Below are 16,089 nucleotides of genomic sequence, written 5' to 3'. Positions count from 1 at the left end.
TTTCTATTAAACTAGTGTAAGTTTAAAATATAACCCTCCTTTCATCCCTCAGTATCCTGGAACTGTAGGGGATGGGCATGTCTGTCAGAAATTCTTCACATTCTTGACAAACTTCGGGTTCCAGGATTTGTTTCAAACCGTAACTGATAGGGGGGGGGGAAATGAAGTATTTGTAGTGTTCCCAACACCTTCTTTAGACTTTGCAGCATGATGCCACAAGGAGTATCATCAGCCTGACTACGTGTAAAGAGGGCCGGTGTGCTAACATGAGCAGAACAATGTAAACCTTTTAAAAAATCTTTCAAGTTCTGCTCTTCAACTGTGGAAGGCAAAATAAAATGGTTGGGGGAGCCTGTCTCTAAAGGAGCCTGCTGTCTCGGGTTAAGAAATAGATCTCTCATCTTTTAACGTTAAAAAGCAGCTGTGGGGAGGTCTGTTATAAGGATGTGTCATTGAGGGAAAGGGAGCTGATTTTTTTCTCCTTCCACTGTTTTCCCCCTTAAAAATCAACACTGTTATGGTATGAACTTTGGAGAGCTACATATTAAAGTAATTCTCAGAATATCTGGTCCCAGTTGTCCCAGGTAATGTTGGTTACTGTGAAGTCATAAAGTTTAGTAAAAAAAAAAGTATTTATTTAATTTCATACCCCATTTTTCTCCTTAATGGGGACTCAAAACAGTTCACATAATTCTCCTCTATTTTATTCTCCTAACAACCCTGTGTGGTTTGTTAGGCTGAGAGTGTATGACTGATGCAAGGTCACCCAGGAAGCATGCATGGGGGGAGGGGGAGGTTGAACCCGGGTTTCCCAGAACCTACACACACAAAAGGGAGCCACCAGGCTCAAGGAAGAACACCAAGGGGCACCAATATGAAAAATTCCGTTGTTAATACCAAACGCCCATACAATAATACAATACAATATAAATGCAATACAAAAGGCCAATATAAGGCAAAATTAATACATCCGTGAGGTGGCTTAAATAAGCCTGTATGCCGGCAGTCCGTAAATGAGTCCAACCGGCTAAACCGGGGAAAGGCAGTCAACACAATGCATCTGCCAAACTGAATTGCAGAAAAAGGGTGTGGACGACAAGCTGGGTCTACCTGTTCACTACTCGTTTCAGAAATGCATTCTTCTTTCTTCAGGCCAAAATCTTTCGTTGGAGTCCATTCTATTAGTTGTCTTTCTTTGGGGGGGGGGCGCTGTTTCCCGCTGTGTTGACTGCCTTTCCCCGGTTTAGCTGGTTGGACTCATTTACGGACTGCCGGCATACGGGCTTATTTAAGCCACCTCACGGATGTATTAATTTTGCCTTATATTGGCCTTTTGTATTGCATTTATATTGTATTGTATTATTGTATGGGCGTTTGGTATTAACAACGGAATTTTTCATATTGGTGCCCCTTGGTGTTCTTCCTTGAGCCTGGCGGCTCCCTTTTTTGTGTGTCTTTGAGAGGAAGACTTTCCCGTTTGTTTGGTTTCCCAGAACCTAGTCTGACACTCTTAACTCTTAACAATTACATCATGCTCTCTCTCTGATAAAGAACGGTGAAAGGAGGCAGGATAATGGGGTAGAGGGAAACATGGATCTCGTAGCGGTGAAGGATACAGCATTATTTAATGTACATAATATCACTGCTATAATTGCGTTTGTTTGCATTTTCATTGTCTGATGTGAATTTCTCTCATTAGGAATAGGCCGGAAAGCTGAAGACTTATCAACTGAGCAAAATCAACTTGCTATAAAGTAAGAAAGTAATTATACTCATAATTTAATCTTTTAAATGGAATTGTGTTAGTTATATCTGCTGAGTGGAGTTCATATTTTAAATTTCGGAGTGGATTCATTTTGTGGTTTCTCTTAATGGGCTCTTCACTTCCCTCAGTTGAAATATATACAGCAGAGAACATCTCTTTTTCTTACTTGTTTTCACTAACTTTACTATGATGTACATGCAGATGTGTGAATATCAGCTACTTAAACATTTTGTGCCTCACATATGTTCTCTCTCCCCCACTTCTTTCCACGCATATGTAACATACCTTACCATGCCTTTCCTCTGTCTTTTGAAACTGGAGAGGATATGAAATCATGGCTAAGGGTTTGATCTCTAATTGAGGAAGAAGTGAGATCTTCCGATACAAATGCATTACACATGGGCACACGAGTGTGCAGAATTCCCTCCCAGCAGATGCAATCAAGATTGGAGGCGGGTGGGTTGGCACATCCTTTTCAGTCATGACCTTATGTTCAGTATTCTGCACATGTATAGTTGTTAGTAAATATCTTGTGTAGGTAGTAATCCTGCAAAAGTGTGTGTCTATGAGCATATGCACATCTTTTCCAAATTTATTACTAGGAGAGGTTTCAGCGCCCATTTTTACCCTTGTTCTCTATTTTTCACATTGGGACATGAGACCTATAAATGTATTAAAATGTGTACCCCACTTTTCCTCTTAGCTCAAGGCAGCTGTTGTGTGCGGAAGCAGATCCTGAGGGCTGCTACTAGTTTTCTCAAATAAAATAATAACGACAACATTTGATTTATACACTGCCCTTCAGGACAAAGCCACACTCAGAGCAGTTTACAAACTGTGTTATCATTATCCTCACAACAATCACCCTGTGAGGTGGGTGGGGCTGAGAGAGCTCTGGAAGAGCTGTGACTGACCCAAGGTGACCCAGCTGGTTTCAAGTGGAGGAGCAAGGAATCAGACCCGGTTCTCCAGATTAGAGTCCCGCGCTCTTAACCACTACACCAAACTGACTGTATATGAACTATGTGTTACAAGATGGTAAAGTGTCAGCAACTCTGAGTAGCACCCTCAGCTGCTCAGAGTGATAGGGAAGTATTAAACAGCCAATGAATAATACTAGGTACTCAAGAATTTTTGCTCCTTCAGTCGTTGTTGTTGGCTTTATTTTGACAGAATAAAGCCTTCCTTGCTGGAGTATTTGAGCTATCAGCTCAACTTTCTGAGTATCCTAGTGGGGCCCTGCAGCAATTACAAAGACTACATAGCTTTCATTGAAGGGAGGCATGTGCAGATGAAGCTTTTAGAAGTCAACTGGAAGCCAAAGGGGCACGATAAATTTCCTGAGCCTTCTCCGATGGTAAGCTACAAAATGCCAAGTAGTTATTTTGGATGCTGTTATACCCTCCCCTAACCTGTAGGCTCAGTACAGCTTCCAGTATTTGAATGATCCCCTCCCTTATTGTTTCTCCCTACTCTGCTTTAACTTTTGGAACTCATAATTTACATAGCAACAGGGAGAGAAGAGTATAAGATTGCATTATTAACTTGACTTCAATTGACTTCAAAGGTGTAACTCTGTTTAAGATTGCACCGTTAATGGATATTGCCATTGGTGGAATCCAGGCTATTGTATGTGTTACTGTTTTTATTTCATTGTTCTTTATTTGTGCAACATGGTTTTACTGTATTGCTCATTAAATGTAGTCTACCGGTCTTTTTAGTATTGCTCTTAAGGCAGATTACATAGTTATGAGTCTCAGAGAGACTATGTTGAAACAAATTGTATAAAGACATTATTGTTTACCTTACCTCCAAGTCCTCCTTGGAAAATAGCTAGGGCAGGCAATAAGATCACTGCATTCACTAGCAAATTAGATATGGGTCTTTTGTTTGTAAGAAACATTTTGTCTTTTGGCCTTTTCTGAAGAATGATTGCTTCAGTATTTTTAATGTACTTTCCAGGGAGCTGTTCTGCACAAGCTTTGCATCGTACTTGTATCGCTGCTTTTGTTCCTGACATTTACCAAGAGCTTTCCAGTTTCGTACATTGTTGATAAGCAGTTTATCGATCAGACTTCTTTTTTGTCAAGACTTGGCTACTTATATGTTGTTATGCAAGCTTCAAAGCCAAAATACTATTTTGCGTGGACGCTCGGTAAGAGTGACACAATGGTTCTTTTTGTATCTTAATGTATATTAAAAAAAACGCATGGAACAAGCTGTTTGTTATATTGCAACATCTACTCTTGAGAGTATGAATGACTGGTCAAACACTGTAAAGTCCCTGATCAGAACAATGCTGGGGGTGGCAGAAGGAGTCACCACAACTTTTAGCTTATCTGAGTGCAATTGAAATCAACAAACTTTTAGTATTTAGCTGCATGTACACCATGTCCATTGAGTTAATGTTATTTAGGAACCCTTACTCTCTCTAGACAGTGCAGATATAGCCCCACGGCAAGTGCAAGTCATAAAACTGGGAGTGATAATCCAGACCAAGCATCTCATTCTTCGCTCGTCAGTCAACATTAAATATGCACACCAGACCACAGTGTGCTATTAGTAAGGAGAAAATGCATCATGCAGTAGTGCTTCAGTAGAGCACAGCATACTGTATTTGACCAAGAGAATGTCCACAGCTGGATTTCATGAGAGGTTTTTCGTGCAAAGAATGGACCTTGGATTAGCTTTAGCTTCCATCTTGCTGTACCCAGAGCAGGGTTTCAGGATTCCACCTCTCCACCCTGCTCTATCATTCTAAGCAGGAGAGGTGGGAAGATAGATTTCAGGGAGCTAAGTTTGCCTTGCTCAGAACTGTTATTGTACCGCTGTTGATGGGCTCTGAATATCATGCATTGTTATTTCTGAATGGAATTCAGCTACATTTTTAAAAGCATACATCTGCATGAGAAAAGGGGCTTGATAGTTTTCGGCTCACCTGTTTTCATTACTACTATTTGTTGTTAGCAGAAGTTAGAAAGTAATTTTATTTATTTACTTACTTCATGTATACCCTGTCGTGCTCCCTAGTAGGGACCCAGAATGCCTTACATTATCCTTCACTTTAATCACCACACTGCACTGGCAAGCAGTTGCTTAAACTGGAACCAGAAAACATTGTGAGGAATGTACGGTTGGGTCCAGGGCTTTTTTCTGTGAAAAGAAGTGGTGGAATTCAGTGAGTTGCCCTAGGAGAAAATGGTCATATGGCTGGTGGCCCCGCCCCCTGATCTCCAGACAGAAGGGATTTTAGATTGCCCTTCACGCTGCTTGGCGGCGCGGAGGGCAATCTCAACTCCTCTCTGTCTGGAGATCAGGAGGCGGGGCAATCAGCCATGTGACCATTTTCAAGAGGTTCCGGAACTCCGTTCCACCGCGTTCCAGCTGAAAAAAAGCCCTGGTTGGGTCGATGGAAAAACCGAGTCATAGGCAACATTCTGTTTTGAAAAACATCATGATTTGGGGGAGAAAACGAGATTCTGTACATCAGTGGGCAAAACCTTCCATTGTTCTTCCCACTGATGCCCAAAATATCATTCAGCCCCTCCTTCCTTTCTCAACCACTTTTATTTAATGACACAGAGCATTCTGTTGATCAAATAAAAGTGCTGCTTAGCAATTCTTGCTTGTATAAAAAGACAGCAGTGCTTCTCTGTGAGAGTCAAACTCCTAAAAAACCCCCCTGAAAATCCCTTCTGTCTTGGCAAATTTCACTGAAAATGAAACCAACAGGCAGGCCTTCGACATGCTCTGCTGACAAGGGTTCCTTAATGCAGTGGTTATACCAATCTCTAATCGGTAGCAGCATTATTTAATGTGAAAGTATGTCTTGAGAACAAGAAATGCTATAGCAAAATTCCATCTTTCGATCTATTGTATTCAATCCATAGATGAATTATTGACAAATAGATCTTTTTGGAACTTCACACTCAAATTCAGCTACTCCTGTCCCCCAGACCGACTAGGATAGATTTCTCAGTGATATGTCACTGTGTTTCTTCTGAAATACTAATTTGTTAGTAAGCATTAACGTTGTTACATTTGTGTAGTGCTGTTTTTGCAATCCTGCTAGATTGAGCCTGCACTGTATATATTAAGACTTTGGTTGAAAGAGCCGTCCCATTCATTCCACATTTTGCTGAGGGCTTTTGCCTTGCGTTTCTCCAGCAGTAGTTTCCAATATCACATAATAAAATTTGTTTAGACACCAAAGGGGGTTTTCAAATCAGTTTTTGATGTGGTTCCGCTGGGCACAACCCAAACCCTTGGCAATCTGTGAGTAGAGCTTTGGATTTCAGACTAATATGTTGTTTTTGATTTTGTTCTTTTTTATATTACAGCTGATATGATCAACAATGCAGCCGGCTATGGGTTTAGCGGTGTTGATGAAAGAGGCTGTTACCACTGGGATCTATTGTCTAATCTAAATATCAGGAATATTGAGGTGAGTAAAAATAAATGACTATGAAAAGGGTGAGAGATCATGAGCGTCACCAGCCATGTATAGGGCCAGTGAGGTATAGTGGTTAGATTGTCAGACTAGTATCTGGGAGAGCCAGGTCCAAATCACCACTGTGTCATGGAAGCTCATTGGATGACCTTGGGCATGTCACACACTCTCAGCCTAACCTACCTCACAGGGTTGTTGTGAGGATAAAATGGAGGCAATCAGAATGGTAGAAGGTGGTTTGGGTCCTCTTTGGGGAGAGGGGTATAAATTATGTAAAAATAATAATAATCCCTCTAACGACAACATTGTAACGACAACAAAAGTATAATTTAAAATTGGATATGGGCTGATGTACATGCAAGCTAGTAATGCATGGGAATTTTGTCTCCTAGATGGCAACAAGTTTTAAAATGTATGTAGGAAATTGGAATATGCAGACCACTGCCTGGCTTAAACGGTAAGAATAATATCGTAACAGTATAGTCCTAACCAGAGTTACACCCTTCTGAGCCCATTAACATCAGTGGGCTTTGAAGGATTTAACTCTGCTTAGGATTGCACTAACTAGAAAAACTGTTTAGGATTAAACTGTCCAGAAAAAAACATCAAAGGGATTTACAAAAATATCAAGACCTAAAACTATATAAAAGACTCACAAAGATATAAATAAAAATTATAAATTGTATAAAGATATTATTTAAAAGCAAACATGCAAGCTAAGAACAACAGCAATATAATTTATAGAAATGCAAAGAACAAGATGGAAGCACAGAACAATAGGAGTGCAATACTATGGGGAGTTACTCCAGTCTAAGCCCATTGAAGTCAATGGACTTAGACTGGAGTAACTCTCTATAGGATTGCACTATAGATCTTTAAAGAATCACCCCCGCCTTCATTTTTCTGTAAGATTTTTAGTAACATTTCAGTCAGTGGACTCCCATAATTTTACATGGAATTCTCTAAGCTTAGTGCTGTATGTATGCAAAATGTTTTGTTGGCACACCGTCTGCGTGTTCCTGCATTTTAATCCATCAGGAAGCTACAAGAACCAGAGCATTCTCCTTACCGGAGGGACTGGTTCACTAGGGAAGTTTTGTTAGGCTTGTTACTTCTTTTGAGACAAGTTATGGCCATGTCACTTAGACGCTTTTTTGATTCTGCGACCATCTTCATATTATCTCGGCTGTTGTTTGAAAAGTTGTTAAAATTATTTTAATTTGATTACAGCCTTGCTAGACAATATGACAATGTCATCAGACCTCATATTCAACTGATATGTACACTAACCCGATTTGCTTCCAGGCTCACACACAGCACCTCAGATGGTGTTTGGAATACTGTGGTGGGTGGGTTTAAAAACACTTGAGGGTGCAGCTTATCTATTTCTCCTGATTTGAGCTTCCAATTATTCTAATTTTTGTGGTCTTTTTCCTTCCCAGTGTGTGCTACGATAGAGCTCCTTGGTACCCTACAGCTTTAACGTTTCTTCTCTCAGCTGTATGGCATGGTGTTTACCCTGGATATTATTTTACATTTATCACTGGAATCTTTATGACACTAGCAGCCAGAGCAGTAGGTGTCTTTTTTTCTCTTTGTGTGATCCAGATATAATTAGTTAAACCTGTTAAAGGCATCAAGCTTGGTTGGCACTTTATTGTAGCATAAATTCTCTTCATTTCCTTGGGATTTACAACATCCTGGGATGGGTCCAGCTAGCTTTTTCAATCAGTCTCAGCCAATTTCCCTCCTTATTACAGTTCCCATCTCTCATGAGTTTTGTCCGTGCAGGTTCCATAGTCACCCAGCAGAATCATTTTGGTGGTCAAAGGTGATCCCCCCTTTTCCCCCCTTCAACAAAAAACAGTAGATATAACAAACTTCAGTTTTTCCCAAATTGTACCAGGTATCTTGTATTTGAAACTTCACATTTGCTGAGGTATGGCCACCACGCTCCTATGCATGAAGGCTTCTTTATGCATTTCAATGAGCCTGACGTGGCCTTTGGTGCAAAAATTAGCTTCCTGGAAATCTTGTAGTAGCCCTACCTTCCCAAATTTGCCATTTAGTGAAGATCATTTTCCAGAACTCTCGGAAACTAAAGCAGAATTTTAGTGGGTTTGGAACAAGGATTATGATGGCTCAGATACTTCCCCTTTCCTTCCCTCTTGGTCACCCCACCAGATTCCTTATCCTCTCTTTGCTCTCTACCACTCTGTCTTTCAACAAAATATTCCCAGTTCTGTGAAAACTCCTCTCTGCAATCTGAATGAGTTCTACACAATATTTCTGATGTGTCTGTGTGAAAGCGGTATGCTAAAATTTGTGGCCACATAGTCTTATGACCCACATGTTAAATTCCTATTAGAGCATTGCCACGGGACAGTCTTCAGCTAACGTCAACACATTATTCATATACTGATCCACATGTATAATGTGGAAAGCTGTCCTTTACATGTGTGGGGAGGATGAGAGGTTCTGGCCTGACACAGGGAAGGGTGATGAAGAAGTGCAGCTTGATGGGTGCACCAGGAAGAGTGCTGGGACCAAGAAGAGAGGGGCCCAGTGCAGCTGCTGGAGCCTCCTGTTCCTCAGCAAAAAGGGGGATCTTGACCTCGAGTTCTGATGGCCTCACCGGTGGAGGAAGGGGATTCAACCTTACCCCAGGCCCTTCCTCTCTTTTCAAAATGCCTCCTCTCTGCCCTTCAGGTTCTCGCTGGTTGCTTGGAGACAGGAAGCCGCCTCAGCCACCTTCTCCTCAGCTGGGCATACTGCTACCCAAATAGGAGGTCTCTTTAATTAGTTGGGGGAATTAGAATTAAAGGAGACAAGAAAAAGGAGGTAACTCGGAATCTCCACCAATGTGTATGGGGATAATTCCCTTAGAGAACTCTCAAATAAATCAGGCAGATGTTCAATGGGAAAGGTTTTTTAATTAAAATTGAAATAAAAAGGGCAATAACACAAATACAAATTGCTTCCATACAAGACTAACTAAGAAAATCAGGGAGGAAAATAGGAGAAGACAGTTTCAGTCTTGAAGAGCAGCAAAGCAACCAGCATTTCATGGAGAGGAGGAGAGGAGAAGGCCCAAACAAATTTTGGGGGGGGGCAGGTATGGCTCCCAGAACACACGTAAAGCACATGGCTGGGAAAGTCCAATTATATAAAATGTGCCCTGGGGCAAAACTGACCTCTTGCTCTCCAGAACAATACCTTAAAAGGTTTGTCTGGAGATAGAACAATCAGGGCTCATTTCGAGGGAGAACGCGCAGGAACGCAGTTCCGGCAGTTTCCCAAAGAGGTCACGTGTCAGGTGGCCCCGCCCACCTGACTCTCGGCCATTTTGGGCCCATTTCAGCCTCGATTGGGGCCAAAACAGCCCGGATTGGGCCTCTGACGGGTGGTGGATCACTCTCCCTCTCAGCAGTGGCTCGATCCTGACCATTTTGGGCCTCTTTTCGGCCATTTTCAGCCCCTTTTGCCATTTTGGTCCCAATTTTGGCCCTGAATGGCCAGGATTGGGTCCAAAACAGCCAGGATAGGTGATGTCAGGGGGTGTGGCATATGCAAATCAGTTATGCTAACGACACACTTCCAGTGATGGGAAGGGGTGTGGCATATGCTAATGAGTTATGCTAATGAGTTCCTCCAGCTTTTTTTCTACAAAATGACCCCTGAGAACAATAGAGGCTTGATAAGTTTATCTAGGTGGACTTCTAGGTTTAAGAAAGCGCTTGAATATCCAGCAATTACCTGATGGGAAAAGCTCTCAGATTTGCTGAATAGCTTTAATTAGGGTAAATGGGTGAGGGGAAGGATGGCATTGATGAGATTAGTCAGGGAGTTTTCTCAGGAAGCCTTATTATCTCTGCATCTCTCCAGGGCGTGGAGGGACAGTCAGTCAGTCATCTCTGACTCATGTTCTGGTAGTTTTCCAGGCTTCCACCCAATTAGCATACACTCTGTCTTGGGCCAGGCAGTGCCTTGGACTTATGGCATATGAGGAAGGGGTTTATGATATTTCATCCATAAACTGTCCTTTCAGAGTGAAAAGGGGGTCTGACTGCTAATAGTATATGAGGGTTTAAAAAGGCCTTTGCAGTGCCTATATGCTCTACTCCTTTCCCAGGACCACTGGATCCCCTCCAAATTCTGCACCCATTTCCCACTGGGACTCTAACCCTATTGCTCCTCCTGCACCCCAGCCTTCAGCCTGCTGCTTCCCTGCTTGCCCTCTGTGGGCCCCCATCCCACTCTGGGATGTGTGGTCCTGATGGCCCTTTGAACTGCAGGGAGGGAGTCAGCACTTCAGTGCCTTGTGGGCACACCTCTGCTAGCCTGCAAAGGTGTAGAGTGGAGCCACCATTCTTGGGAAGCTGGAGTTACCCTTTTTGGGAAACTTGAGCACCATCTTCGACCCCCGGGGGAGATGAGTGGGGCCTTTGCTAGGGATGGCGAGAGGTGCCCCACCAGATCCTAGAAAACATGCAAGTTCCTATACTGGGATTGGTCATTCAAGATGCTTCTCACTGAATCCCTGGCTGGGTAGCTGCAGAAATCTTTTGCCACAGTGAGAGTTGTTGCCGCTTGCGGGTGTCAGAAGCCATGTTTTCAGAGAATTTTTGTGCAGAAAGGTACTGTTATTATGTCTTCCTAATAATTCATGAGATTCTCAGTTCATAAGAGGAATGGAGAAATTGGACTGTTTCTTGCTGTTATGCCAGAACCACATAATATTAATAGTGGTAAGTGCTTAGAGTAGAAAGTATTTGAAAGGTGTAGTTACATTTAAAATTAATTTCTAATGTTTTCATTTTTTAAAAAAAGATGAGAAGCAATTTTCGGCACTTCTTCACCTCTTCAATGCCTCTCAAGATGAGCTATGATGTTGCTACCTGGTTGGTAACTCAGCTGTCTGTCTGTTATACGGTTGCACCGTTCGTTCTGCTCGCTGTAGAGCCCACAATTAAATTATACAGGTAAGCTCCCTCCTATTACAAATACAAGATTAAATAATTATAATAGGCCTTGTTAAGAAGACATGCTTGTCCGTGACCAAAGCTGAGTGAAATTTTGCTATTGCCGAAGAAGAAATGCAAAAGGGGGAGGTATGTATTTGTCTATGACAGAGTGGCAAACTGCTCAGAGTCTTATTCTCCTCCAGGAAGCTCACAGGATTTTCCTGGGCTAGTCATTGCCCAGGGGTAGGAATTTTTGGGGGGCCTGGCCGTCCAAAAAACCCCAGCGTGTATGTTGCTATGCTGGCAATAGAAAGGCAAATGTGTTTTTTGTGGGGAGAGTTGTATTTGGCCAAGCACACTGAGAACAAGTCAAGCCCTGCGGCTGTTGCCAGTACCTAGCGCAGCTTGCGTGGGACTTGGCTGGTGGCTCTGAAGGTCTGGGAGGCCATGATGGGTGTGCCTGTTGCCTTCTCCCATGTTGTTGTGCTAACCCCATGTCGCTAGCAACACTTCAGGGGCTTGTCTTAATAGTGCAGAAGGAGAACCAGTCCTGCATGGTTGGCATGCCACTGTTCAGCTCATGTCCCAGCAGTGTGCATACCTTATAAAGGTTGTTCTGAGGATACATTGAGGGAGAGAGGGAGCACTTTGTATGCAAACCTAAGCTCTTTGGAGGAAGGGTGAGATGAAGTATGGTAAGTTTGGATCCTACCAGATTTTCTGCTGGCCTCATTTGATCGCCAAAAGGCTAAGCTAGGAATCATGGCATTTTTAGAGACAAAAAGCCACATTGGACTGGGCTGCAAAGAAGAGAGAAATTGGGTGAGATTATCTTTCTTTCACTTTCGGAGAAGCATCCAACTCCTGGATGTTAATGTAATTTATTTCACATGAGCTTTAGTTGACTTCAGTGTACATTTCATGTTTGTCATCTGCAGCCACTCATTAACTACTCCCAATTTTCACCCTGATAGAAACTATTTAAAAGGGACCTTGCCAGAGCTTCCTATCTGACCAACATCACTCTTCCTAATGGCAGAAGAGCACTTACATCTGTCCGGTTTCTGACCATGGCAACAGCTTTGCTTGATGGCCACTATTCTTGGAAATGGTTTACTCTGCACTTTTGTATATGGAGTGCTCTGTTTCGGTCCTCTCTGTACATAGCCTAGAACCAAATTTCTTGCAGCACTTTTGAAGGGCTTGCACTCTTCCTCTGTAGCAGAGAAGCTGATTTTCCTTCTTTCAGATGTATACTCATTTATATCCTACAGAATCTCACAGTTTGTTTTGGCAGCTAGGAACAAATGAAAGCCGCATTCGAAGGGTGTCATTTTTTAACAAGAGAATGTATAGGCGTAGCTATTTTAGCAATGATATCTATGATTTATGTTTTTTTTTTAATTCACTGTGCTTGGTTGTAATGGCCTTGGGCTATATATAATAGATGCTTTAAAAAAATTTGAAGTCATTTATATCCCACCTTTCTCACCAGTGGGAACCCAAAGCAGCTTACATCATTCTCTTGTCCTCCATTTTGTCCATACAACAACCCTGTGAGGTAGGGTAGGCTGAAAATGTGTGACTGGCCTAGGGTCACCCAGTGAACTTCCATGGCAGAGTGGGTATTTGAACCTGGGTCTCCCAGATCATAGGCTAACACTCTAACTGATACACCACACTGCCTCTATAAACTGCTGTACAAACCATTCCAAGTTTGTCTGAATAAAACACTTACCTTTCCTTGGAGATTTTGTCTGATAATGCATGTCCTCAATTCATAATACTCTTGTGACCTCCTAAAGCTATCCCTGCCAGTCTTGTTCCTCTTTTTGGCATAAAAATGACAGCTTCTATTCCAACCTAAATCTCCTTCACCCCATTTAGGATTTTTGCACATGTGTTACATGCTTCGGCAATGTGACAGAATTTCATGTTGTAATAAAGAGGCGCTTCTTACCTACATATACTACTGGATCAAATACAAAAACCAAATGCACACAGGCAGTATCATTTATATACTTCGCTATTCTTCACCACTCATCCATTTAAAATACATGGAAAAACAATCCAAATCCTTCCCAATGCATTATTTATTCTGCTCAATTTAAAGACATTTTGCATAAAATAGTACATATGTAGGCTTTTCATGGGGAATAGATGGGGGTAGGAAGAACTGATGCGTTGGTTTCATTGTGAAATGCAATGGACAGTCATCCAAATTTGTGAATCTTGCCCCTGTGAGGAGCTGGGGGAAGGATGAAGAGCTGGGAGTGAAACAAGCTAAGGGTGTGATGGGGAAGGAGAAGAGTCCCTGAAGAAATACAGCCCATCAGTATCCTCGATCCAATTCCTGCCAAGTGGATCTGAGGACTGTTCCTAGAGACTGCTGATCAGTAGGCAAGTAGGAGGGTCAGTCCTATTCTTAAAAAAATTCTTTTAGTAATGTAATCTGCCTGTGGAATTCCAGCATATTGCTTTGTATCCTTTCCCCAACAATAGAAGGCCCCTTCCATCCAAGGCAGGGTGTATGTGTGCAGTTTCCACAAACGTCACCCTCCTTTCCCACTGCAGATCTCCATTTTATCCCCCTCCCCCATTATTCACAAAGATCCTTTGTGACCTCCAGGAACAAAACTTCTGCTTGCTCAGGACAGGGATACATCAGAAGGGGGAGGCAAGAGAGTACTTGAATATCATGTAGGCTATAAGCCCTTCGAGCAATGCAGCCATGCAAATGCGTTTGATTGTTACAGAGTGTAACTTAGCTTTGATTATTTATATTCCTAGGAATTCATGTTCTTTTTTGCTGCTTCTTTACCACTTTCAGGTCACTTTACTTCCATATGCATATTTTATGTTTTGTTGTGGTCTTGGTGCTGCCAAAGAAACCCGAAGGCCACAGGAAAAGGCGGATGGCCATTCGAGACGCACAGAATTCTGATATAAACAAGAAACAACAATGATCCCTGAGAACGGAGCTGCTGAACCTTCACTGACACGGATGCTGGCTATAGAAGGATACACGGAGTACTCAGTTGTGGCATCTAGTGGCTTAATTTAAAATAAAAAAAAAAAAACCTTTCAAGGGACGGAAAGGAACATCCCTGAATAATGTTTACATCCTCAAGGGGCATCAATTATGATTTTTTTAAAAATCTAAAGAGAATATTTTAATAGAGTGTTTTAATGTATTCAAATTGTTTTATGTCTTAGAGACATTTATTTTATCTGTCCATTATGAGATGACGAAAAAAATCACTGGGGCTTAGAAAACTCTTGAGCTTTGAAATATTTTTTCAGGGATTAATTAAAATCAAAGGCAACTTGCGGACCAAATTTACACTTGCCTTTTAAAGCACTTTTTGGCCCCTCCCCTGCTGTGAATGTGCTATGTATAAAAGAAGGTACGCGGAATATGTTCATAGCAGGTTTTTGAATTGATTAATGACCTAATAGGAAGCTGAACTCGTTTCCACCAATGTAACCCCCCCCCCCTTTTCCACTGCAGATCTCCAAACTAAGCTGAGCTGCACTTCCCTAAGTCCATGGAAGTCAATGGTCTTGGAAGAGTGTAAATCTGCCCAGGATGACACTGTCAGAATTGCATTTCAACTTTTCTACACTTTCCAGTCCATGTTTGATTTCACTCTTAGAGCTAAGCGACAAGAGACAAATTACACGAGGAGGAGCACGTGAAGGGAGTTGCAATGTTAGCCAGGAAGCTGAGTTTTAAAGAGATCAAAGGACTTTGTCAATTTCCCCTCTCTACAGAGGCAGGGAGATCTCTGCTCAGAAGGTTTATTTCCTCTTCACCTCTTAGAAGGGGAGATGAAACTGACAGAACCTTTGGAAGGCAAAGAAGAAATTAACAATCCCTCTGTGGAGCAATCTCCCCAGCTCTGTAGAGAGGGGAAACTGACAAAGCCTTCTGATCTCTTTTTCCTGGCTAACATTGCGACCCTTCATGTGCTCCTTCTCGTGTAATTCGTCTCTTCTAGCTTGGCTCTCAGTGTGCATCATGTAAGTGCAAATGGGTAGATTGCAGGAATTACATAGACAGGCTCCTGTTGCTTTTAAGCCTTGCCTTGGAGACAGCACACCAAGGTCAACAAGCAGGCTCACCCCATACATCTTTTGGCAGACATCTTTCATGAGTGAGACCTCTCCAGTAAAAACATGGGCTATCAGCCATAAATAAATACACACGAGGTAAGAGGGAACACTGTGGAAAAGAGTGAAATTTAACAGTGTGCCACTTGAGGTGAGAAGCATGGATGTTTTGACCGAACTCCATGTTTTGCCTGTACGCGAAGATGAGTTATGAATGCAGGTACTTTCCACCCTCCCTCACAGACACCATAATGTCTTGCTGATGCGCCCTACGTGTGTGCTTTCATCCTTGCCAATATTAAGGCAAAGAACTCAGACTCTTAGAAATAACTCAGAGGGACTTTGCATTAATCCCTTAGCTAGACTTGCTAGAAAAATCTTTTTCTCCTCCACGCCCCCCCTCCATTCTGTTTTTGTCACAATTGAATAGATGCCAGTCGGCACTTGTAATGTGTCTATCCGATTCCACCACCGATTTTCAGTTGCTCAGCTTCACAAGGCCCATTAAGAGTCTGGTAGGAAAGAGCACTATGGTGGTCACAGAGATGGGTGTTGGCATGTCTGCACACCCAACAACAACTGAGTGTTCCTTACGCAATTGCACATTCCCAGGAACTAGCTTTACTTCTGATACTTTTTTTACTGTAGATGTAAAAAAAAACCCTGTTAAAATGCTGTATTGATATGACAAATGATCATTTTGCAATTGTTTCTGTAGAATACTAAAATGCTTTCTGATGTACTTTGATCTTCAAGAGATTGAGTGTTTGAAATTAGATGGTAAATGTAAATGGGTG

The 16,089-nt window shown here is 42.1% G+C and overlaps 1 protein-coding gene across 1 annotated transcript in view; it reads left to right on the top strand.

Moving 5' to 3' along the window:
* MBOAT1 (membrane bound O-acyltransferase domain containing 1) overlaps nt 1-14,253 on the top strand; it is a 39,048-nt gene extending 24,795 nt beyond the window's left edge. Inside the window, exons 6-13 of the mRNA XM_054984986.1 lie at nt 1,700-1,754; nt 2,939-3,122; nt 3,728-3,920; nt 6,106-6,209; nt 6,608-6,672; nt 7,658-7,790; nt 11,046-11,197; nt 14,010-14,253. Coding sequence (XP_054840961.1) covers nt 1,700-1,754; nt 2,939-3,122; nt 3,728-3,920; nt 6,106-6,209; nt 6,608-6,672; nt 7,658-7,790; nt 11,046-11,197; nt 14,010-14,145 — 1,022 coding nt within the window. The 3' untranslated portion in view covers nt 14,146-14,253. The remainder of the gene's footprint in view (nt 1-1,699; nt 1,755-2,938; nt 3,123-3,727; nt 3,921-6,105; nt 6,210-6,607; nt 6,673-7,657; nt 7,791-11,045; nt 11,198-14,009) is intronic.
* The last annotated feature ends 1,836 nt before the right edge of the window (nt 14,254-16,089 follow it).

The sequence above is a fragment of the Eublepharis macularius genome, chromosome 7 (assembly GCF_028583425.1).
Source record: "Eublepharis macularius isolate TG4126 chromosome 7, MPM_Emac_v1.0, whole genome shotgun sequence".
Classification (NCBI taxonomy): Eukaryota; Metazoa; Chordata; class Lepidosauria; order Squamata; family Eublepharidae; genus Eublepharis; species Eublepharis macularius.
This window is presented reverse-complemented; position numbering and strand designations above follow the sequence as displayed.